The sequence below is a fragment of the Dermochelys coriacea genome, chromosome 13 (genome assembly GCF_009764565.3).
Source record: "Dermochelys coriacea isolate rDerCor1 chromosome 13, rDerCor1.pri.v4, whole genome shotgun sequence".
In the NCBI taxonomy this organism is placed as follows: Eukaryota; Metazoa; Chordata; order Testudines; family Dermochelyidae; genus Dermochelys; species Dermochelys coriacea.
Genome location: NC_050080.1, coordinates 33,385,967 through 33,411,956, shown reverse-complemented (window position 1 = coordinate 33,411,956; position 25,990 = coordinate 33,385,967). Strand labels below are relative to the sequence as shown.

At 46.3% G+C, this 25,990-nt stretch overlaps 1 protein-coding gene and 2 pseudogenes across 1 annotated transcript; all 3 read right to left on the bottom strand.

Annotated features, from left to right (window-relative positions):
• Positions 1 to 5,542: 5,542 nt before the first annotated feature.
• LOC119842178 lies at positions 5,543 to 6,258 on the bottom strand (annotated as a pseudogene).
• A 13,065-nt stretch (positions 6,259 to 19,323) lies between these two features.
• Positions 19,324 to 20,235, bottom strand: LOC119842176 (annotated as a pseudogene).
• Positions 20,236 to 24,729: 4,494 nt separating this feature from the next.
• On the bottom strand, positions 24,730 to 25,644 carry LOC119842227 (olfactory receptor 11G2-like). Its single transcript, XM_038370130.2, is given in 3 exon segments — positions 24,730 to 25,027; positions 25,029 to 25,383; positions 25,386 to 25,644. Coding segments are annotated over 3 exon segments (912 nt in total).
• Positions 25,645 to 25,990: the final 346 nt, after the last annotated feature.

Below are 25,990 nucleotides of genomic sequence, written 5' to 3'. Positions count from 1 at the left end.
GATGGACCTACCCTCCAGGAACGTATCTAGTTCTTTTTTGAACCCTGCTATAGTCTTAGCCTTTACAACATCCTCTGGCAAAGAGCTCCACAGGTTGACTGTGCACTATGCAAAGAAATACTTCTTTTTTTATTTTAAACCTGCTACCTATTAATTTCATTTGGTGTCCCCTAGTTCTTCTGTTATGACCAAAGATCCATTTCATCACTATATTACTCCAATTTTATGGTAACCTAATTCTACTGAAGTCAATTTCACAGCACCACAAGTAAGACAAACACAAAACCCTGGATCTAAACACTCATTGACATTTGGAGCCTTCAACTTGTATCCATGTTTTGTTAGGATTGTGTTGCCAAATGCCATGTCCAACCTGACTGACATCAATGAAAAGACTCCTGTTGGCTTCAGTCATAGTTAGAGGGTCCCATAAAGTCTGTTGAATCCTTTTATACTCTCAGGAGTAGATCATCAACTTGTGTAAATTGCTGTAGCTCATATTAAGTGATTAGAGCTATGCTGATTTACACCAGCTCAGGATCTGGCCTCTTTTATTTCTGTTAGCTAGTGAGGAAATATACCATAGGAAGAAAGCTAGTGTAAGTAGACTGCTACCTAGCCTGCTGAGCAATATTGTCATATTGTTTCCTGGTGCTTCCCCAGGGAACGTGACCATGGTGATACAGGACATGCAGGTGGAGAAGGCCTTCTGCCTGCCTTGGGCTTAGGATATCCTCAGGACAGAGCAGATTATATAAATGTAGGATACCATGGTCAGCAGCAGCAACCCCAAGAGGAGCAGAGAGGAGGTGATGAAGTCCATCAGCTTGGCCAGATGGGTATCGGTGCAGGAGAGTCTCAGCAAGGGGGTGCTGTCACAAAAGAAGTGGTTGATGTCATTGGGGCCAGAGAAGGGCAGCCCATCCATGACCAGACAGTGGACCAGGATAATCAAGAAGCCGCCAGCCCAGGAAGCCACCAGGAGATGGAGGCAGGTCTGGCTGTTCATGATGCCTGCATATCTCAGCAGGTTACAGATGGCCAGGTAACCAGTCAAAGGACATGATTGCCAGGATCAAAACCTTGGTGAATCCTAGGAGGAAGCAGAAAAAGGATTGCATCAGATGGCCCACGAAGGAGATGGTCCTGGTTCCCAAAACAATGTTCACCAGCATCTTGGGCACTATAGCAGAGGTGATCATGAGCTCCACGAAGGAGAAGTTGCTCAGGAAGAAGTACATAGGCAAGCGAATCTGATGGCTATTCAGCACCAGGGCAATGATCATGAGGTTTCCTGCCAGAGTCAGGGTGTACATGAAGAGAAAGACTGGAAACACTGGAATGCGTTACCTAGGGAGGTGGTAGAATCTCCTTCCTTAGAGGTTTTTAAGGTCAGGCTTGACAAAGCCCTGGCTGGGATGATTTAACTGGGACTTGGTCCTGCTTTGAGCAGGGGGTTGGACTAGATGACCTTCTGGGGTCCCTTCCAACCCTGATATTCTATGATTCTATGATTCTATGAAAGACAGTAAACAGCAGGAGCTCAATGGAGCGGATGCTCTCAAAGCCCATGAGGATGAATTTGCTCACAGTGGTTCTATTACCTGGGTGCATTATGTCACCTTTGGAAATAACATAGGGAATAGGTGCCCATGAATGGGATTCAAAGATGCTAGCACACTAAACGAGGAGCCAGTGAACCTAGCCAATAGGAAATTCCAAGGAGAGGTATGTGACCTAAGCCTTGCACCTCAAAGGGAATTTAGCACCTAAGTCTGAGCCATAGGGAGAAGCCTATATGCACTGACAAGTCACAGCTGTGATCACTGCAATCATAATGGTGGATTTCAATTATCCCCATATTGAGTGGGTACTTGTCACTTCAGGACAGGATGCAGAGAGGAAATTTCTAGACATGAAAAATGACTGTTTCTTGAAGTAGCTAGTCGTAAAACCCGCAAGAGGAGAGGCAATTCTTTATGTAATCCTAAGTGGCACACAGTATCTGGGGCAAGAGAAGAATATAGATGAACCACTCAGTAATAGCGATAATAATGTAAATAAATGTAACATCCTTGTGGCGGGGGGGATGCAAAAGAAAGCCACCACAGTAGCATTTAACTTCAGAAAGGGGAACTACCCAAAACTGAGAAAAGTAGTTAAATGGTAATTAAGAGGGACAGTCACAAGAGTGAAATGCTTACAAGATACATGGAAACTATTTAAAAAAAGCATAACAGAAGCTCAAACTAAATGTATACCCCCCCCAAATAAAAAAATAAATCAAGAGGATTAAAAATACTACTATGGCTAAACAGCAGAGTAAAAGAGGTGATTAGAGTAAAAATTGGAAGTCAAATCCTAGTCAGGAAAATAGAAGGGAGCATAAACTCTGGCAAGCCAGGAGTAAAAAGTATAACAAGAAAGAATTTGAAGGGTAACTATCTAAGGACATACACACAAAATACCTCTTTGTTTTTAAGTACATCTGAAGCAGGAAGACTGCTAGACAGTAAGTGGGGCCACTGGATGATAAAGGTGCTACCGGAGCACTCAAGGAAGACAAGGTGGTTGCGGAGAAGTTAAATGAGTTCTTTGCATCGATCAACACTGCAGAGGAAGCGGGGGAGTTGCACACACCCGAGCTATTCTTTTTAGGAGACAAATCAGAAGAACAGTCACAGACTGAGGTGTCAATCAAGGACATTTTGGAACAAATTGAAATGAAACAGTAATAAGTCACCAGGACCAGATGGTATTCACCCAAGAGTTCAGAAGGAACTCAAATATGAAATCGGAGAACTACTAACTATGGTATGTAATTTGTCACTTAAATCAGCCTCTGGACCAGATGACTGGAGGGATAATGTCTATTTCTAAAAAGAGGCCCTAGAAGTATCTTGGCAATTACAGGCCGATACGTCTAACTTCTGTACCAAGCAAATTGATTGAAACCATAGTAAAGAACAGAATTATCAGACACATGGATAGAACATGATTTGTTGGGGTAGAGTCAACACGACTTTTGTAAAGGGAAATCATGCCTCACCAATCTATTACAATTCTTTGGGGGAGTCAATACATATGTGAACAAGGGTAATCCAGTCGATATAGTATATTGGACTTTCAGAATGCCTTTGAGAAGGACCCTCAAGAGGAAAACACTTGTCCAGTTTTAAACTGGAAAGTTCTTTTTCTTCAGCTCTCAGAAAGCAGTGAGGTCCAGTAGGCTAGAGGGGAGGGATGGGTTGTCAGCACTCCTGGGATCTATCCCTAACTCTGGGAGGACAGTGGTTCTAGTGGATCACAGCTGGGACAGGGGAGGAAGGGTAGTCAGCATTTCTGGGTTTTACCCATTGGTTTGGGAGGGGAGTAGGCAGTGATGCAAGTAAGCCGATACAGTTAGGTATGCAGTACGATTAAGACTTTTTTGCTGGTATGCCATACTGGAAAGACACATTCAGTATCCACTGAACACCATGGCACTCTCAGGAACCGCAGCGGTGAAAGGAGCAGAACATGGGGCAGCCCACCGGCAGCTCCTCCGGCACGGCTGTACCGCCCACCCACAGCCCTTCCACGCAGCTGTGTCTCTTGTCTGTGGTCTGTACAACCCAGCCAGAGGACAGGGCTGGGGGCAGTACAGCTGCGCTGGAGGAGCTGCCAGCCCCATATTCTGCTCCTTTTACCGCTACAGTTCCTGGGAGAGCCCTACAGTTCAGCAGATACCGATTTCTATCTGCGGATATCCGCATTCGCAGTATAAATTGGTATCCACGCAGGGTGACTCGTAGGAGGGGCACAAAAGGTCAAGTGACCCTCCCAAGGCTCAAGTGCCCCCACCGGCCCAGGCAGGGAGAGGAAGGGTCGGGGCCAGAGCCGGAAGGCCAGAGCCTCTCCTTTTCCAGCCACGCTACCTGGGACGCTGCCCGGTGCAGCACAGCGGCTGCCTGGGAGAACCAGGCACTCTCCCATGCAGCTGCTGTGCTGCAACAGGCAGCATCCGGGACTGACTCCAGGGCTTGGCTGCCAGAAAGAACTTGCCAGGGGGGCAGGCGCAGTGGAAGGACAGAGCCCCCCTCCCTCCAGGTAACATGGGATGGGGAGGGGACAAAGAGAGCTTGGGGTCACTGTGTCAGGGACAGGCCAGAATCACGTGGGGGGTCATGTGGAGGGGTCATATGAGGAGGTCACATGCCCCCTTTAGCTGGTGCCCCCCTCTGTGTCCCTCCCATGAGTTGCTGTACCGGTAAGAGTTAAAATCTACTTGCACCATGAGAGTAGGAAAGTGGGATCCAGGGGGTTAGAGCAGGGCTTGGGAGTCTGGACTCGTGGGTCAGAGTTTAAGGCCAGAGGGAACCACCAGATCACCTAGTCTCACCTTCTGTAGATCACAGGCCACCAACACAACCCACCGAGTGAAATTAGACCAAAGTAGGACAGCTCACAGGAGACCAAACTATTATGTGCCAAAGGCAGAGAACAGCAGGGACCGATGTGCACCAAGTGAGATACACCCAGATAACCCTGGTGAGTGAGCTGCACCCAATGTAGCAGAGGAAGATGCAAAACCCCCAAATCACTGTCAATCTGAGCCAGGGTGGAGGGGGACAGAATTCCTTCCCACCCCACATATGGTGACCAGTTAGACCCTGATCATGTGAGCAAGAACCAGCCAGCTGAGCACCCAAGACAGAATGCTTTGTGGCATTTCAGAGTCCTGGCCCACCCTGTCCGGTATCCCATCTCCAGCAGTGGCCATCCCTGATGTTTCAGAGGAAGAAAACACCACCCCACAAAATAAAAATAGAATACATCTCTTCCATAAAACTAATTGTTTACCCTGACAGCTCCTATTGAGAGGTGGTTTCAGATGGTTAGAGACCTTATTTCTTTCCCTTGCTATGGGAGAGGAGTGGGGTCTTGTGGGTTGGATTGGGGGAAATTGGATTCCTAGGTTCTATCCCTGGCTGTGGGAGGTGAATGGGATTGAGTGAGTTAGAACATGGTGCTAGGACTCCTGGGTTCTATCCTTGCCTGTTGGAGTGGGACATGGTTCATTACACACAAATATAATGTCGCCATGATTTTGGTCCCAGCTGCACAAGAATCAGTCTATGGAGTTTCAAGGAGAGCAGAACTTTTCCATCTGGCTCTAAGTGTGAACACACATTTATCCAGGTAACAATCGAGATGCGAGTGATCCTCCCAGCATACACACTCAGTTTGCTCTCCTGCCCTCTGTAACCACACATTGAGCAGGGTTCCTTTCCTCCAATAAGGACACATACACCCCCACACCTCCCGCCAGCCTCCCTGTGCGCTGGTTGTATCATCAGTAAATGTTTATATTACAAATGACCCCTAGAGATCATGCAAAATGCTGTATATGTTCCCCGTGCAGGATTACAGCCAGCACGCACTAGAGGGGAAGGGCCCCATAACCCTTGCGCACTCCCTGACTGGCCAGTCCTTGCAGCCTGCAGCGAGAGCAGAACACCCTACTGCTCCCCAGCAGGATCCTCCTCAGAGCCTTCTTCATCTATTTGTTTCTCAGGCTGTATATCAGCAGGTTGAGCAGCGGGGTCCCCACAGTGCAGAAGAGCGTCACAACCTTCCCAACGGCTAGACGTAGGTGACCATGATGGAGCCCTAGAACAGGCCCACAATGGCCAGGTGTGAGCTGCGGGTGGAGAAGACCTTGTGCTGCCTGGCCCCTGAAGGCAGCATCAAAACTGTTCTGAGGACTAGCCCATAGGAGGCCAAGATGAAGAGGAGGTTGGTGAAGATCATGAGGGAGGTCTGGGTGAAGAAGGCGTGTTCAGTCTGGGGAGCTGGGGTGCAGGAAGCAGCCAGCAATGGGCCTGGGTCACAGACAAAATGATCCAGGGTGTTGGGGCCGCAGAAGCTGAGCCGGGAGATGAGGATGATGAGCATCAGGAACCACAGGAAGTTGATGAATCAGCAGGAGGCCACCAGGGCCCAGCAGAGCCAGAGGGACATAAGGACAGGAGAGCGCAGGGGATGGCAGATGGCTAGGTACCTATCCAAGGACACTGACAAGAGTAAGAGGCGTTCAGCAGCTCCCATGGAAAAGAAGAAGTAGAACTGCACAAAGTAGGAGATGGGGACACCAGGGGACACCAGGTCAGAGAGCATCCGTGGCACCATGGATGTGATATAGCAGATCTCTGGCCAGGCAAAGTTCCCCAACAGGATGTTCATGGGCAGGCATTGTAGGTGGGGGTCCCGCAGCATGGCTCACACAATGCATAGGTTCCCTACCAGCTTCCTGGCATAGGTAGAGGAGAGAAGGGCACAGAGGAGGTTGTGGCTCAGGAGGCCCAAGGAGGGGAAACCCAGCAGGATGAACTGGGTCACCAGGATGGTGCTGTTGGCTGGATTCATCAGAGGACCTTGGAGGTAAATGGAAACGATCAACAGGACTCCAAGGTTCTACCCAGAGATCTGGGTGGGGAAGTGTCTTTAGAGTAGTAGGGAACACACACACACACACACAGAGTCACTGTCAGTGTTTCTTTTCTCATACATATCACATGTCAAACATTGCCTGGTATCTGACACTCAAGCTGGGTTTATTCTTCCTTTGGAAACCCTCAGCATTGGATAAAGATCCTGCATTGAGCCATTTGGCCAGCTATCCTGCTTGGGCAATGAACTCTTGCTTCTCTTTCCATAGCTGGATCAGCTCCTCTGGACCAGTCTAGGATCACAAACCCCATCAGTTCTGGTCAAAACAGCAGATGATGCTCAGAGAAGCTGGGGGAGCTGATATAATGTTCCCTCCTCCCCAAACTTCAAGGCGAAAGTGAAATTGACTGTGCTAGGACTGTATCTTTAGGCACCTAAAGGCATTTTGGAAATGAGATGAGACTCCTAAACCACATTGGAAAATGTTATCCCAAACCTTTCCTCTTGTCTAACTAATGAGTGATACAGAGCTGAATCAAGAAGTTTTTTTAAAAATTCCTTGCCTTGAGTTTGGACTGATCTAAGGACGACATCAGTCATGGGTTGGCCTAAAGGCTCTGAAGAAGGAAAAGCTAGATCTAATATAGAAAAATCTATATTAATATAGCAATAAGATTAAACTCTACAAACAATCAGTACATGTATGAATGAATTTGTAGAGTCAATTGATAATTATATTATTTATTAATTATTTTATTATTTATTGATAATTGACATAACCCCTAGGAACCACAGTCACAGACCAGTTTTCAGAGTAGCAGCCGTGTTAGTCTGTATCCGAAAAAAGAACAGGAGTACTTGTGGCACCTTAGAGACTAACACATTTATTTGAGCATAAGCTTTCGTGGGCTATAGCTCACTTCATTGCATGCATAGAATGGAACGTATCGTAAGAAGATGTATATATACATACAGAAAAAGTGGAAGTAGCCATACCAACTGTAAGAGGCTAATTAATTAAGATGAGCTATTATCAGCGGGAGAAAAATAAACTTTTGTAGTGATAATCGAGATTGCCCATTTAGACAGTTGACAAGAAGGTGTGAGGATACTTAACATGGGGGGAATAGCTTGAATATGTGTAATGACCCAGCCACTCCCAGTCACAGACCAGTCACAGACCAAGACCTCACTGTGCAAAGTGCTGCACAAACACAGAAGAAAAAGACAGTCACTGCCTTAACCAATTTACACAATATATTTTCCAAATAAGATCAAAATGGTCGATTGAGTTACAGTTTATATTAAATTTGAGACTCAGAATGTAAAATTAATCATTGCATGCTATATAAATTCCTAGATTTGATTAACATGTAAAATTAATAACTATAATACAATTTTGATAAAAATAAACAAATAACTACCTCAGATATCAATTCTGATATTTAATTAAAATAAATCAATAACTATATATGCTATCCATTACTACCTTCAATTTAAATAATAAATAAGAATTAGATATTATCTTTATTTAAGTTTTGAAATAAATTAAGAATTAGATATTTTGTTCATTCCTACATCCAATGAAAATATTTACTTATTAATATTACTGAGTTAGTCATTAACATTACATACATATGTATGGATTTCTAGATTCACTTCACATGTAATTAATATTCATCATTCAATGTTAAAATTAATCATGCATGCTATATAATTCCTAGATTTGATTAATTATAACTATAATACAATTTGATAAAAATAAACAATAACTACTCAGATATCAATTCTGATATTAATTAAAATAAATCAAACTATATATGCTATCCATTACTACCTTCAATTTAAATAATAAATAAGAATTAGATATTATCTTTATTTAAGTTTTGAAATAAATTAAGAATTAGATATTTTGTTCATTCCTACATCCAATGAAAATATTTACTTATTAATATTACTGAGTTAGTCATTAACATTACATACATATGTATGGATTTCTAGATTCACTTCACATGTTAAATTAATATTTACTTATCCTGTTAATTCCTAGATTTTATTAAAACCTTAAATTAATAAGTATATATTGTGATGATTTCCAGATTTGTTAAACATATTACATTGGTAATTACATAGGAAATGAATTCCTACTATGTTTACAATAATTAATAATCATAGAGTCTTATTTTTCATTAACATAATAAATTAGAAATTATATATTACATTTGTCCATGTTTGATTAAAATCTTAAATTAATAAGTACATTTTGTACTATTTTACAGATTTGATTAAAATACTAACTTAATAATGATACATTGTAATTCCCAGACTTGGTTAAAATATTAAGCTAATATGTATATAATTTTCTAGATTTGATTAAAATATTCAGTTAACAGCTACATATATTTTTAGATTTTGCAATTTAAATATTGAGCTAATAATTCTATATCAGAAAAATGTCAAGAATCAGTTAAATATTGGGTTAAGAACAGTATATTGTGCTAATTTCCATGTTAAAGTCAAATATGAAAGTAGTAAATATATATTTTATTAATTCATAGATTAGATTTGTAAGATTCAAACAGTGAGATAGGAAATGTTAAATCAATAGATATATTTTCTATGTATTTCTAGATTTCATTGTACTAGTCCCACATAAATTCTGGAATCCAGACAAACCCAGAGAATTATCTGCTCTGATCATTGGAGTACAGAGACTATACAACAGATTAGAATCTCTTTAGAAAGTTGATCTACAGAGGAATGGTAATGGATTTTTTTTTTCTTGCTTCTTTATGAAAGAGAAAAAAATATCCACCCACAATGTTTTAAAGCATTTTTTCCTCTATTAAATGTAGACATATGCAGTGCTTCATTTGTGCCAGAGATTGCCAGGGCTGAGCCCCAGCACCTCTGGGCTTGGCGGTTCATTGCCCCAGTACCTCTGGGCTTGCCGCATCAGTTATGAAATTAAAAGAATTGCTTGAGCCCCAGCACTTCTTTCATTACAAATTAAGGATTGGACATATCTATCTCTGTATCTATCTATCCTCACAATTACTTTTTAAAAATTATCTAGCAGTCTGCCTATCAGTCTAAAATGTAAATCTACTTTTTGCTGAAGAACTATTGGACAGTATAAGAATGTTTACTGGGCTCTCTTAACAATTTAGGCCTAAGCAACTGGTATAACTTGAATTGGCCTTTAAACAGGTATAATTAAAACAGCATGTGGACACACTTACTTTGGTCTCAGAGAAGCTGATTTCAGGTTAACTAAAACCTATTCCTAATTGATTTAAACTAACCCAAAATAATCGGGTTTAAACTGAAGTAAGAATATCCACAACACATTTTGCATTCATTTAGCTATATCGGTTTAAATTCACAGCGTGCGTGATACTGGGTCAGGTTGAAATGGGTGAGGCTGCAAAGCAGGGGTCAGCAACCTATGGCACGTGTGCCGAAGGCGGCACGTGAGCTGATTTTCAAATGGCACTCTGCTGCCGGCTTGGGGTCCCATCTGCCAGCCCCCTGCAAGCTGGGGTCCCGGCCACCAGCCCCAGGGACTCCGCTGCTGGTCTGGGGTCCTGGCCACTGGCCCCGCTCAGCCCGCTGCCGGTCTGGGGTCCCAGCTGCTGGCCCGCTGAGCCCGCTGCCACTCTGGGGTTCCGGTCACCAGCCCCTTGCCAGACAGGGTCCTGGCCGCTGGCCCCCTCAGCCCACTGCCGGCCTGGGGTACCAGCCACTGGCCCCTACCAGCTGGGGTTCCATCCACCCGCCCTGCTCAGCCCGCTGCCAGCCTGGTGTCCCAGTCGCTGGTCCAGGGCTCTGCTCCTGGCCTTGGCCTGGCGCTCTGCAGCTGCTCCCAGCTTTGACTCACTGGCCCCACCCTGGGGCAGTGAGCAGTGCAGACAGGGGCAAGAGCAGGCTCAGCTCAGCACCCGCACCTTAAAAATTGTTCCAGCGCCACTAGGATATTTTTAAGTCCTGATTTGCTGCTTATACCACACCACGTGGAACAGTGCACTGCGTTTGATAGTGTGCGTGCCGTCTGTTGCAATTTTTTTTCTCACTGTGAGTTGAGGGGTACATTTGACAAAATGCCAGCTCCTAAGAAAACAAAGTTAGATGTCCATTCATTTCAGCCTTCTTGGACAGACACATTTGGATTTATTCAAAAGAAGGGCCTTGCTGTTTGTGCTTTCTGTTCTGAAAGTGTTGTTTGTCACACTTCAAGTGTTCAATGACATTTTGAAACGAACCATGAGAAAACCTTTCTTGATGAAGCAGACAAGGCAGAATTGATCAAAAAGGCAGTAGCAGGATATGCGAAGCAAAGCAGTGTTTTTAAATGCTTAAGTGTAAGTAAAAATCAAGCTACAGAAGGAAGTTACAAGACTGCACACTGCACTGCAAACAAAGGAAAGCTGTTTACAGATGGGGAATATATAAAAGAAGTTTTTCTCAGCAGTTCAGAGGTTTTGTTCAACGATTTGCCAAATAAAGATACGAGCACATCTAGAATAAAAGAACTGCCTGTCTCTGCCAGAACAGTTGAGAGACGCATAAGCGAAATGGCAGAAAACATTAACAAAAAGCAGACAACTGCATTAAAAGACACAGCAGTGTTTAGCATTGCAGTTGATGAGAGTGGATATAAATGAAGTTCCACGTTTGGCAGTTGTTGCAAGATATTGTGCTTCCTATGAAACCCAAGGGGAACTTTGTTGCCTAAAATCCCTGAATGGCACAACAAAGGGGGAAAATATAGTGGATAGTTTTGTAAACCATTTTGAAGAACGAGGAGTTGTCATCAGAAAAATATTTTTTGTGACAACAGATGGTGCTCTTGCCATGGTCGGAAAACAGAAGGGAGTTGTAAAGTTATTTGAAGATCAAATTGGTGCCCGACAGTCAAATTTCACTGTATCATCCATCAAGAAAACCTGTATGCTAAAATTTCTAATTTAGAGCTTAAGAATGTGATGAATGCAGTGGTGCAAATTGAGAATTTCCTTGTTGCTCGATCTGCTTTGACTCACAGACAGTTTCAAGCACTTGTAGAAGAGATGGACAGTGCTTATAATGACATTCCACTTCACAGCAACATTTGGTAGCTAAATTGTGGCAAGGTTTTGGTGTGCTTTGTAAACTGTTTTGATGCAATTGAGATCTTTTTGTCTGAACTGGATCCACCCCGAACTGGATGATGGCAAATGGCTGTGTAAGCTCATGTTTCTAACTGACATCATCGCTCACCTAAACGAATTCAACCTCTGTCTCCAGGGTGCCAGGCAAATGGTTCTGGATCTTTATGAAGCCTGGAAGGCATTTGTTGTAAAACTAGCAGTTTTTTCTCAGGCTATTCAAACTTCTACTTTCCGATACTTCCAACACATAAAAGAGCTATCGACACATTGCACTGTCAGTGCTGATGAGATTGGAATGTACATGCAAGAACTGGAATCAGAATTTTCTGACAGATTTCAAGATTTCCATCAATTTGGCCCAATGCTTTCTTTTCTAATTAAACCTGAAAAGTTCAACGAAAGTGACTTGGATTTGTCTGTATTTCAGTGAATGGGTGTTGAAGATTTCGAGATGCAGCTCATTCAATTAAAAAGCTCAGAATTGTGGGCATCAAAGTTTGGAGAGCTACAGAGTGCAATTGAAGCTACTGAGAGAGATCATGGGGCCTCTATTCTGACCTGCTGGATGTCCCTGCCAGTGAAATTAAACTGTTTGAAGAAAATTGTGTTTGCAATGCTTTCAGCATTTGGATCCACATACCTGTGTGAACAGGTATTTTCACACATGAAATCTGTCCTCTGTCCCTCTCGGTTAACAACTGATCACTGAGAAGTCTTTGTGCAGTATCCAAATACGTGCCAGACATTGGAAAACTCAGCAAGGAAAAGTAAGGGCAAGGATCACACTAAACTGATAAGATCTGCATTTTCATTTAATTTTAAATGAAGCGTCTTAAACATTTTAAAAACCTTATTTATTTTACATACAACAATAGTTTAGTTATATAATATAGACTTATAGAGCGAGACCTTCTAAAAACATTAAAATGTATTACTGGCACACGAAACCTTAAATTACAGTGAATAAATGAAGACTTGGCACACCACTTCTGAAAAGTTGCCAACCCCTGCTGAAGGTATGGTCATTTTTTACTGGTTTTACTGGGTCATTACTGGGAGGACTGGGGGATGCTTGCTGGGAGCACTAATCTGCACTGAAGAGGTGAAGAGGTTAGAATTTGAAAACACAATACCTTTCTCCACCATGTTAACTAGCCATTGGAATTGAACGGGTGTCAGTCTAGTGCCTGAGAGGGCAGGGGGCCAGTGGTTTAGGGCACAAACAATTGGGAGCCTGGACTCTGGGGACTCTGGGGACTCTATTCCTGGCTCAGGATGGCAATGGTATGGAGCCATAGAACTGAAGGCCAGAAGAGAACACCTGTTTATCTACTCTGACCTTCTGTATAGCCCTGACACCCAGCATCAGCACACTGACCCACCTACCACCGTATCACAGCCCACAGGAGACTAGACTATTGCTTGCCCCAGGCAGAGAATAGGAGGAACTAGGGTGCACCAGTGCCTGAGTCCCCCACAATGCAGAGAAACGATTATGAGAGATACACCCAGCTCGTCTTGGTGAGTGGCCCACCCCCACGCTGAAGAGGAAGGTGAAACCGTCCCAAGGTCACGGCCAATCTGAACTGGGGGGAAATTCCTTCCACAGCCCACATATCACTCAGATGCTGGGCACATGAGCAAGTACCAGCCAGCCAAGACAGGGAATGCATGGTGACACATCAGATCCCTGATTCCCCCTCCCCTTCCCCCGTGTGTCCCATCTCCAGCCGTGGGCCTCTCCTGGTGCTTCAGAGGAAGCCGATTAAAAACAGCAACAAAAAACCCATCTCTGAATACATGGGTTGAGGGGGGTGGGACAGCCCTTCCTGGCCCCTGCCAAAGGCCGGCTGAAACCCTGAAGCATGAGCTTTACGAATATAGACCATTGACCTGGAAGTGAGTTTGGGGTTGCTAAGCCCTGCCCCCCACAGTCACAAACAGCCCCATCATACCATCAAACTCGTACATTTCTCTACCTCTCTCTTAAAACTATGTTGCCCCCTCAACTCCTACAGGGAAGCTCCTGCAGAACGTCCGCCCCTCTGATGGTTAGAAACATCCTGCTAATTGCCAGGCTGCATTTTTGCATGGCTGAGTTAGTGGTTGGAGCAGGGAGCGGCAAGCAGCAGAACCGAGCAGCAGCCATGGACGAATTAAAGCAAGAAGGAAGCTGTGTGTGAAAACACACCTGGCTGTGAGATCCCAGCCTCCTCTCTCTGCCTCTGCTGTGAAGGATCCTGGGAGAGAGGGGGCTGATATCTCTTCTCTGAGCTGCTGGATCCCTGGGACTTGGTCTCTGGACTGGGTGGGAGCAGCCAGATCTGGATTTGATGCCTGAATGATCTGTGGACACCCAGAGGAGTACCAAGGAGGCCACATTGAAAGTCCCAGCGCCAGCCCTGTGGGCACATGGCGAATCCCAGCCAGGAGCTGGCAGTACTAAGGCACTGCTCCATCTTCTACCAGGTGCTGGGTTCTCTTGTTCTGTCCACCAACAGAGCACGGTTCATTCTCTGCAGCAGCAGGGTCATACCCTACCCCACCCCTCAATGCCAGGCGACCTATCCCCCTGAGGCATTCTTCTGTGTCTGCTCCCCTCCCATTCTTCTCCAGGGCTGGCTGAATCTCAGCACCAGCTGAGCCATCTCCATGCAGTGCCACTCTGGGGCTGTTACTGAGCTAACCCACCCAAGAGCTGGCTGCATCTCATGTGTGCTGTGTACATGGAGCGGAACGGCAAATATGCTTTATGAACACAGGCCAAGTGCAGACCTCACGCTGGGGGGGGATGATGTGTTTCTCCTTTGCCAAGCCAAGGGAAGAGCAAACCCATTATGGGATCCCCATTGTGTAGGCCCTTTGTGAGGTGAGGTGAGGTGAGGTGAGGGGTGTGTGCGGGGGGTTGCATGGAGTGTGGGTGAGTGGCCTGGCTGTGGGAGTAATTCATGTGGAAGGGAGAGGAGCCTGGCTGGGATAGTGTGTGGGTGAGGGGCCTTGCTGTGGGGATGGGAAGAGTGGGGCTGAGGGGTATGGCTGGAGGGGCTGGATGGGGTGAGGGGACTGTGGTTGGGGGGGCTGGATGGAGTGAGGATCAGGTGCCTGGTTGTGGGGCTGGTTGTAGTAGGATTGGGCAAGGGCCTGGCTGGGGTGGCTGGGCCAAGTGAGGTTCCGGGGCCTGGCTGGGTGGGGATGAATGGAGGGCGGTGGGCACCTGGGGTGGGTGGACAAATATGGAGAGCTCAAAATGGGGCTGTTCCGCCTACAGAGAGGGACTGTGTGGCCAGGCTGCGAGGCATAGACAGGGGACCTCAGAATGGGACGATCCCCACCAAGGGCAGGGACAGAGATTCCCCTTTTCCCATGCTCTCTCTGCTTAATTTGGTCCCACCTTCCCTTGCACTCAGCTAGACCAGGCTCTGCCCCATGGTACCCCAATAAACCAACCCAAAGGTCTGTTTCCAGGTTTGAAGAAATCTCACTGGGATAGGACAATGTTTCTCAACCTTTCCAGATGACTGTACCCCTTTCAGGCGTCCAATTTGTCCTGTGTACTCCCAAGTTTCACCTCACTTACAGTTTACTTGCTTACAAAATCAGAAATATGAATACAAAAGTGTCACAGCTACACTAGTACTGAAAAATTCCTTCTTTCTCATTTTTAGAATATAATTATAAAATAAATCAACTGGAATATATTGTACTTACATTTCAGTGTATAGTCTATAGTAGCGGTTCTCAAATTTTAGCAACCTGAGGACCCCCATTTTCATTTTAAAAATGTTGCGGACCCCCAAGTCAGCTTCTAATTTGCCCCAGGGGTGCTTAATCCCCACTCAGCCCCAGGCCCTGCCCCCACTCCACACCTTTTACCCAAGGGCCACCCCACCTCCTCCTGGCCCCGTTCCACCCCTGCCTCTCCTCTTTCCCACCTCTTTTCTCCCCCTCCCCTGAGCGTGCCCCATCCCCGCTCCTCCTCCTCCCTCCCAGCACTTCCTGCACACTGCTGAACAGCTGTTCCCCAGCATGCAGGAGGCACTGTGAGAGAGGGGAAGGTGTTGATCAGTGGAGCTGGTGGCCCAGGACATGACTTGTGGACCTCCTGGAGCCAGCAATGACTCACGGACCCTGAAGAGTACCCTCACAGACCCCCAGGGGTCCAGAGACCCCAGTTTGAGAAACATTGGTCTATAGAGCAGTATAAACAATTATTGTCTATATGAAATTTTAGTTTCTACTGACTTCAGTAGCGCTTTATTTGTAGCCTGCTGTAAAACTAGGCAAATATCTAGATGAGTTGATGTCACCCTTGGAAGGCCTCTGCATACTCCCAGGAGTATGCGTACCCCTTGTTGAGAACCACTGGACTGGGAGACTGATACCAAGCCCTTCATTGGCATCTCTTCCCTGTCCTATCACCCCAGGGCAGTAGTGAAACCACCTGCTCTGTGCACTAGGTCCCATGTATAATGAGTGGGTTGGTTCCCAGCAGAGCCAGAGTCCATATGAACCTGATGTTCAATAGCTCTGCTCATTGCCAGAGACCAAGAGCTGAACGGACCTTGGAGACTCAACTCCCCTCTCTGCCAGTGCCCCTCACCTAGCACTGGGATCTGTGCTGAGCTCTTTGAGGAGATGAGACAACTTTTGCTTTGAATTGCCTGGTTCCAACTTTTCAAGCAGGAACCAGTGGCAAACTCAGCTCAGCTCTTTAATTGGCTTCACCAGCAGCCCAAGTCATCAATACCCAGAGCGAGAAATGTCCAGACATCAACACAAGCTAATTGCAGTCTGGTCTGTGTGATTTATTAAGAGGCTCTAATTCCCATGAAAGATGCCAGTGGGAAGCCCCTCCTGGACAGCCTCCATTAATGTCACAAGTTGACACAGCACAGGCAGTGGGTGTGAGCTCTAGTGGTCAGAGGGCTGGTCTGGGAACTAGGATTCCTGGGTTCTTTTTCCAGCTCTCAGAGGGCGGTTGGGTCTAGTGACTAAGAGTAATGTGGAGAGGGGGTTGTCAGTGCGCCTGGGTTGTATCTATACGTCTGGCAGGGGAGTGGGAAAGTGGGTCCAATGGGTTAGAGCAGTGGGGTTGGGGACTGGACACCTGAGTTAGAGTTTAAAGCCAAAAGGGACCAGCATATCACCTAGTCTCATTGTCTGTAGATCTCAGGCTACCGACACCGCCTAGCAACTGAAATTAGACCAAGGTATTACAAACCTCAGGAGGCTAAACTGTGATGTGCCACAGGCAGAGTATAGCACGGACTGATGTGCACCAGTCCCCACAATGACAGGGAAATGATTAAAGGACATGCACCTAGCTAATCTTGGCAACTGACCCACACCCACATGCTGCAGAGGAAGATTGAAAAACCCAAGGTCACTGCCAGACTGAGCTGGGGGGAAATTCCTGCCCCACCTCACATATGGTGACTAGTTTCAGGCCAGTCGGGCTTGCTTGTCTTCATTATACCCAGCGGTAACACAAGGAACCACAAGCTCCAACTTTCTTCTTTCCGGTGGGTGTTCCACCCCTGCTGTACCCCAAGAACCCACCCCCACTCCGCCCCTTCTCCCAAGGCCCCACCCTTGCTCTGCATCTTCCCACCCTCGCCCCAAGGCCCTGCCCTTTCCCTCCCCACCTGCGCCCCCTTCCCTGAGCATGTCCCACCCTTGCTCTGCCTCTTCCTACCCCAGTTTGCCCCTCCCCCTCAGTGCCTCCTGCCCACCACTAAACAGCTGATCAGAGGGTGGGTGCGGAGCACCCCCTATTTTTTTGCATGGGTGCTCCAACCCCAGAGCACTCATGGAATCAGCGCCTGTGCAAGGAACCTACAGGCCTGTATCTTGTCAGACTTTAACTTAAGCAAGTTAGCATAAGTATAGTCAAGTATAGTAGGCCTCCCTGTGATGTCTGGTGTAGATAAATGCCCAACAGTTCCCCTTGGATTTGGGGGAACTAGGGATAGCTTCCTTAATGGTAGAAGTTGGAACCTAACAGTAAATGGAAACCATAGGACCATGGAAGTGATAACCGCAAATCTGTCTCAGCAGGAGGCAACAGGCATGGTAATGAGTTAAATGGCCTTAATATATATTAAGATGGTAACCTATCGGATCAGTGCACCCCAATATTAGGAGGTTGAGGAAGTTAGATTTGGATATGGAAGGCTAAGCATGAGCATGAATATTCATGATAGTTCTCAGGGCAAACCAACCAAAATAGGGCAAACCAACCTGAGCTTTCCATCATTTAACCCTTCAGCTCTATTGTTATCTACCATCAATTTTGGGCATTGAGGAACCTTGACCATCAGACTTGTTTGGCATGTCAGAGACAGGGCTGGTCCTTTGTCGCTTACTACCAGGTCCTCAAGGAAGGGTGTAGTATTCAAATCTAAGATCCTATGCTCCGACTGATACCACAGATATCCCCCGTACTGTATTATTCCTATCTGTTCATGTGGCTTGGAGCCTTTCTGGCTTTCATACTGATTTTAATAAAGGTCTTCAAGGCTTTGCTTTGCTCTACACCTTTAGGTTCCCTACAAGATATTGAACTTACTGGTTTTAGTTCTGGGTAGCCTGATTCTGGGACAAGAACCCTCTGACACCCAGTTCATTAATCAGATCAACTGGCAACCAATACAAGTATTATTGACCATTAAAAGGATCAGGCAACAAGTTTGACCCTGAGCATGTGAGCAAGAATTGCCAAGCAAGCACCTGAGAGAGAGTTTGGCTCAGTGCCACATAGGAGCCCTGACCCATCCCACCCAGTGCCCCAGCTCCAGCTGTGGCTATCCCAGAGCTTCAGAACAAGAAGAAAACACAAACAACCCCCTCACTTCCAAAATAGATATTTTATGGGGTGGAATCCCTTCCTCACCCCGCAGGTGACTAACTAAAACCCTGAAGTTTTTAGGAACATCAGACATGAACTACAAGGGACCTTCAGGGCTACCAACACCACCATACAATACCACTCATTAATTTATCTGATGATCCATTTAAACTCATTAATTTCTTTAACCCCCACCACTCCCTTTGGGAGGTTGCTCCAGGACATTACACATCTGATGGTTAGAGACCTTCTCATTTCTGTCTCTGGCCATGGGAGGAGAGTGGGGTCTACTGGCTTTGATTGCGGGGGAGGGGTACTGGGACACCTGGGTTCTACCCCTGGCTGTGGGAGAGAAGTGTGGTCCATAACATACAAATATAGTGTCCCCATCATTTTGGCAACAGCTACACAGATGCCAGTCTCTGGACATCACCGGGGTTGCTCCTGATTGCCAGCAGAAAAAAGGAGAGCAGAATGTCGCCCTCTGTGATTTAAGTGCGATGACACATTTATTCTGGTAACCATCATGAAATACAGCTGCACAAAAAGGGCAGAGATGGGAGCCAGCCTCCCTGCACACACACTTGGTTTCTTCTCCTACCCCCTACACACACACACACACACACACACACACACACACTACTGAGCCGGGCTCATTTCCTCCAGCAAGGACACATACACCCCCACATCTCCCTCTGCTCCCCTTGTGTTCTGTCTGTATCAACAAACAGTCATTTTTAATATTACAAGTGACTCCTACAGATCATGTAAAATGCTGTGTGTGTTTCCCATGCAGGATTAAAGCCAGTACCCCCTGGAGAGGAAGGGCCTTATATCCCAGTGCCTACCCTCTGACCAGCCAGTCTCTGCAGGCTGGGGCCAGAGCAGATTCCCCTACTGCTCCTCCGGCAGGGTCCTCCTCAGAGCCTCCTTCATCTCATTGTTTCACAGGCTGTAGATCAACGGGTTGAGCAGCAGCTTCCCCACCGTGTAGAAAAGCATCACAATCTTCCTGCTGCTCTCGGAGGCTGACGGGTTGACATAGGTGACCATGATGGAACCATAAAACAGTCCTACCACAGCCAGGTGTGAGGTGCAGGTGGAGAAGGCTTTGTGCCACCTGGCCCCTGTGGGCAGCCTCAGCACAGCCCTGATGACAAGCCCGTAGGAAGCCAGGATGAAGAGGATGGTGGTGAAGATCATGATGGATCTCAGGGTGAAGAAGATCTGTTCAGTCCAGGGAGCTGGGGTGCAGGAGGCAGCCAGCAATGGACCTGGGTCACAGAGAAAAAGATCCAGTGTGTTGGGGCCGCAGAAGGAGAGCCAGGAGATGAGGATGATGGGCACTATGAACCATAGGAAATCAAAGAGGCAGCAGGAGGCCACCATGGCCCGGACATGAGGATGGGGTAGCACAAGGGGTGGCAGATGGCCAGGTACATATCTAAGGCCATAATCAAAAGTAAGAAGCACTCAGTGGTTTCCAGAGAGAAGAAGAAGTAGAACTGTAGGAAGCAGCCGTGGAAGAAGATGGGGACGTCAAGGGACAGCAGGTCAGAAAGCATCCATGGATGTGACGTAGTAGATCTCCAGCCAGGAGAAGTTCCACAGCAGGATGTACATGGGTAGGCATTGGAGGTGGGGGTCCCACAGCATGGCCCACACAATGCACAGGTTCCCTACCACCATCCTGGCATAGGCCAAGGAGAGAAGGGCACAGAGGAGAGTGCAGCTTTGCTGACCCAGGGAGGGGAAACCCAGCAGGATGAACTTGGTCTCCAGGATGGTGCCATTGGCTGGATTCATCAGGAGTCCAAGAGCTGAAAGGAAATAATCAACAGGCAGCAAGGTTCTATCCAGAGATCTGGGATAGGAGTTGTAGTAGGGAATAGCAGACACACACACACACACAAACCCACAGAATCACAGTCAATATCTCTCTCTTATACATATCACATTCCAAACTACCTGGGATCTGATGCTTAAACTGCATTTATTCTACCTTTTGAGTTGGATAAAGATCCTGCTATGAGACATTCACCAGCTGTTCTTCTTGGGCAAAGAACTCTTGCTCCTCCTTCCATAGCTGGATCAGCTTCTCTGAACCAGTCTAGGATCACAACCCCATCTGTGCAGGTCAAAACAGTAGATGATGCTCAGAGAAGCACAGGGAGCTGATTTAACATTCCCTCTTCCCTGCACTTTGATGCTAAATTTAAATTTCTTGGGCTTGGGCTGCATCTTTAGGCACTTAAATCCCTTTCACATTTTGACCTCAAATCCCTTTTGGAAATGGGATTAGACTTAAGCACCTAAAAAAATTTTACCCCAAACCTTTCCCCGTATCTAATTAATGAGTGACACATAATTGAATCAAGAGGACTTTTAAAAATCCCTTACCCTTTTTTTGGATCCAAGGACAACATAAGTCATGGACTGGCCATGAAGGCTCTGCAAAAAGAAAATCTAGATCTAATATAGTAAAATCTATATTAATATAGTGATATGATTAAACTCTACAAACAGTCAGTACATGTGTTTCAATGTATCGAGTTGGTTGATAATTATACTATTTATTATTTTATTGTTTATTTATATTGAGGTAACCCCTAGGAGCCCCAGTCACAGGCTACAATTTCATTTTGCTAATTGCTGCACAAACACAGAAGTAAAACAAGGTCCCTGCTGCAGACAATTTACACATTATATTTTCCACATTAGATTAATGTGGTAGATTGATTGAGTTGCAATTCATATTAATATTGAGACTCAGAATGTAAAAATCCTAGATTTGATTAAAATGTACAATTAATAACTATATTATAATTTTATTAAAATAAATAACTACCTAAGATATCAATTCCTATATTTAATTAAAATAAATTAGTAACTATATATGCTAACCATTTCTATCTTCAATTTAAATAATAAATGAATAACTATATATTATATTCATTACTTGTGTGATTAAAATAATAAATTAAGAATTCAATATTGTTTTCATTGCTACATTCAGTGGAAATATTTTCTCATTAATATTAGAGTTATTCATTAATATTAAATCCATACTGCATTGATTTCTAGATTCACTTCACATGTTAAATTAATATTTACATACGATATGAATTCCTATCATGATTAAAATAATAATAATATATTCTTATTTTTCAAATTTTAACATACTAAATTAGTATGGCTCGATGGCTACCAGTCATACTGCACTGTCTGTTGCCAAAAGGCAATAAACTGCTGCTGTGTAGCAATGCAGTACCTCCAGCATCCAGGAGACATATGGTGACGATTAGCTGAGCAGGCTCCATGCTTGCCGTGGTATGGCGTCTGCACAGGTAACTCAAGAAAAAAAGTGCAAAACGATTGTCTGCCCTTGCTTTTACGGAGGGAGGAGGGGAACGGGGGCCTGACGATATGTACCCAGAACCACCTGCGACAATGTTTTAGCCCCATCAGGCACTGGGATTCCTATCCAGAATTCAAATTGGCGGTGGAGACTGCGGGAACTGTGGGATAGCTATCCACAGTGCAAAGCTCCGGAAGTCGACGGTTGCCTCGGTACTGTGGACAGAATCCGCCGACTACATGCACTTAGAGCATTTGTGTGGGGACGCACACACACTCGACTGTATAAAAACACTTTCTACAAAACCGACTTCTATAAATTCGACCTAATTTTGTAGTGTAGACATACCCTGAGGAGATGAGATCACTTTTGCTTTGAATTGCCTGACTCCAACTTTTCAAGCAGGAAGCAGCATCAAACTCAGCTCAGTTCTTTAATTGGCTTTGCCAGCAGCCCAAATCATCAATACCAAGAGCGAGAAATGTTCAGACATCAAAACAAGCTAATTCCGCCAGGGGATTTGCAGTCTGGACTGTATGATTTATTAAGTGACTCTAACTCCCATGAAAGTTAGACAACCCTTAGAGAAGGACAGCCTCTGTTAATGCCAAGAGTTGACACAGCACAGGCAGAGGGTGTGAGGTCAGTGGTCAGAAGGCTGGACTGGGAACCAGGACTCCGGGGTTCTTTTACCAGATCTCAGAGGGCAGTGGGATCCAGTGGCTTAGAGTGGGGAGGGATGGGTTGTCAGCATTCCTGGGATCTAGATATCACTCTGGGAGAGAAGTCGGAAAGTGGGATCCAGTGGCTTAGAGCAGGGTGTGGGAGTCTGGACTCCTGGGTTAGAGTTTAAGGCCAGAGAGGATCATCAGATCACCTCGTCTGACCTGTAGATCACAGGCCACCAACACCACCCAGCAACTGAAATTAGACCAAAGTAGGACAGTGCTTGGGAGGCTAAATTGTTATGTGCCACAGGTAAAGAATAGCAGGGACTGATGTGCACCATTCCTTAAGGCCCCCACAATGGCAGGGAAATGATTAAAGGAAATACACCCAGTTAGTCCTGGCAACTGACTTGCACCCACAAGCTGCAGAGGAAGATGGAAAAACCCAAGGTCACTGCCAGTCTGACCAAAGGGGAATTCCTTCCCACCACACATATGGCGACAAGTTAGACCCTAAGCATGTGAGCAAGAACCAGCCAGCCAAGCACTCGAGACAGAGAATGCTGCCTCTGAGCCCTGGCCCACCCCATCTGATGTCCCATCTCTAGCCCTGGCCTACTCTGTCTGATGTCCCATCTGCAGCCGTGGCCATCCCTGATGCTTTGGAGGAAGAAAATGTCAATAGAAATTTTTTTTGGTGGGGGGAATCCCTTCCCAACCCCCACAGGTGACTATGAAGTGAGCTGTAGCCGATGAAGTGAGCTGTAGCTCACGAAAGCTTATGCTCAAATAAATTTGTTAGTCTCTAAGGTGCCACAAGTACTCCTTTTCTTTTTGCGAATACAGACTAACACGGCTGCTACTCTGAAACCTGAAGCATGAAAGTCCCTGTAACCCTGAAGCATGAAGCTGGAGGGCAATGAAAATGATTAGGGGACTGGGGCACATGACTTATGAGGAGAGGCTGAGGGAACTGGGCTTACTTAGTCTGCAGAAGAGAAGAGTGAGGGGGGATTTGATAGGAGCTTTCAACTACCTGAAGGGGGGTTCCAAAGAGGATGGAGCTTGGCTGTTCTCAGTGGTGGCAGATGACAGAACAAGGAGCAATGGGCTCAAGTTGAAGGGGGTGAGGTCTAGGTTGGATATTGGGAAACACTATTTCACTAGGAGGATAGGTTTCAGAGTAGCAGCCGTGTTAGTCTGTATTCGCAAAAAGAAAAGGAGTACTTGTGGCACCTTAGAGACTAACAAATTTATTAGAGCATAAGCTTTCGTGAGCTACAGCTCACTTCATCGGATGCATTACTAGGAGGGTAGTGAAGCACTGGAATGGGCTACCTAGGGAGGTGGTGAAATCTCCATCCTTTGAGGTTTTTAAGGCCCAGCTTGACAAAGCCCTGGCTGGGATGATTTAGTTGGTCCTGCTTTGAGCAGGGGGTTGGACTAGATGACCTCCCAAGGTCTCTTCCAACCCTGATCTTCTATTATTCTATGAGCTTTTAGGATCATCAGACATGAACCAAAGGGGACCTTATGGATTGCCAAGCCCTGCTACCCCCTCCTCCCAATCACAAGAGATTCAATCAGAAAATTCCATGCATAGATTTGTCCAGCTCATCCTCAAAATGAATGAAGTTGATTACTCTTGTAACTCCGGTTTGGAGGGTATTCCAGAATCCGATTCCTCTCATTGTTTGAGAGTGTCTTCTTCTTTTTGTTCCCTTGCTATGGGAGGGGAGTGGGATGGATCAGGAAATGTGGGTGTCTGGGACTCCTGGTTCTATCCATGGCTGTGAAAGGGGAATGAGGTCCATAAAAAAACAATATACTGCTGCCCTGATTTGCAGCACACCTTTCAGTCTGTTGACATCACAGGGGTTGCTCCTAATTGACAGCAAAGAAAAGGAGAGCAGAATTTTTCTCTCTGGCTTTAAGTGTGAACACCCATCTATCCAGGTAACAATCTTGAAATACAGCTTCACAAAAAGGGCAGAGATGTGAGCCAGCCTCTATACACACACACACACTGAGCAGGACACATATGCCCCCCCACACACACATACAAATCCCACCACCCAGCTCCCTTTGCATTCTGGTTGTATCATCAAACAGGCATTTTTTATACTGGGATTGACTCCTAGAGATCATGCAAAATGCTGTGTGTGTTCACTCTCCAGGATTGGAGTGAGCAACCCCTAGAAGGAAAAGAACTCATATCCCATTGCCCGCCCCCGACTGGCCAGTCCCTGGAGGCTGGGGCCAGAGCAGAATCTCCTACAGCTTCCCCAGCAGGATCCTCCTTAGTGCATCCTTCATCTCCTTGTTCCTCAGGCTGTAGATCAGTGGGTTGAGCAGGGGGGTCGCCAGCACATAGAAAAGGGTCGCCATCTTCCCGTGGCCCCCTGCAGCTGATGGACTGATGTAGGTGACCATGCCAGAGCCCCAGAAGAGACCCACGATGGCCAGGTGCGAAGAGCAGGTGGAGAAGGCCTTGTGCCTCCCAGCCCCTGCGGGCAACCTGAGCACTGCCCTGACGATTAGCCCGTAGGAGGTCAGAGTAAGAAGGTGATGAGGGAGCTAGGATGTAGGTGGTCAGTTCATCCTGGGGGGCTCGGGTGCAGGAGGAAGCCAGCAATGGGCCTGGATAACAGACTAAATGATCCAGGGTGAGGACGCAGAAGGAGAGCTGGGAGATGAGGATGACGGGCACTATGAACCACAAGAAGCTGGTGACCCAGCAGGAGGCCGCCAGCACCCAGCATCTGTGGGAGGACATGAGGATGGGGTAGCGCAGGGACTGGCAGATGGCCAGGTACCTATCCAAGGCCATGGCCACGAGGAAGCAGCACTCGGTCGTCCCCATGCAAAAGAAGACATAGAACTGCACAAAGCAGGCATGGGAGGAGATGGGGACCCCGGGGTTCATGAATCAGAGAGCATCCGGGGCATTGTGGTCGTGATGTAGCAGATCTCCAGCCAGGAGAAATTCATCAGCAGGATGTACATGGGCAGGAGTTGGAGGCGGGGGTCCCACAGGACGGCCCACACCATGCACAGGTTGCCTGCCAGCATCGCAATGTAGGTGGAGGAAAAAAGGGCACAGACGAGATTGCAGCTTAGCCGGCCCAGGGAGGGGAAACCCAGCAAGATGAACTTGGTCACCGGGATGGTGCCATTGACTGGATTCATCCGGGGGCCCTGGAGATGAAAGGAAACAATCAACAGGATTCTAAGGGGCTGCTCAGAGATCTGGGACGGGAGAGGGGTCTAGTGGTTACAGCAGTAGGGACTAGCGCACACAGCCACAGTCAGTCTCTTTCATACATCTCACATCCCAAACTCCACCTCAGAGCCCTGGTCCAGCCCACAACATCCCATCTCCAGCCATGGGCATAGCCTGGTGCTTCAGAAGAAGCAGATTTAAAAACCAACCAAACAAAAACCTCTCAGAACAGATGGTGGAAATCCCTTTCAGGCCCCTGCCAATGGTCAGCTGAACCCTGAAGCATGAGGTTTAGGGACATAGAACATTTAC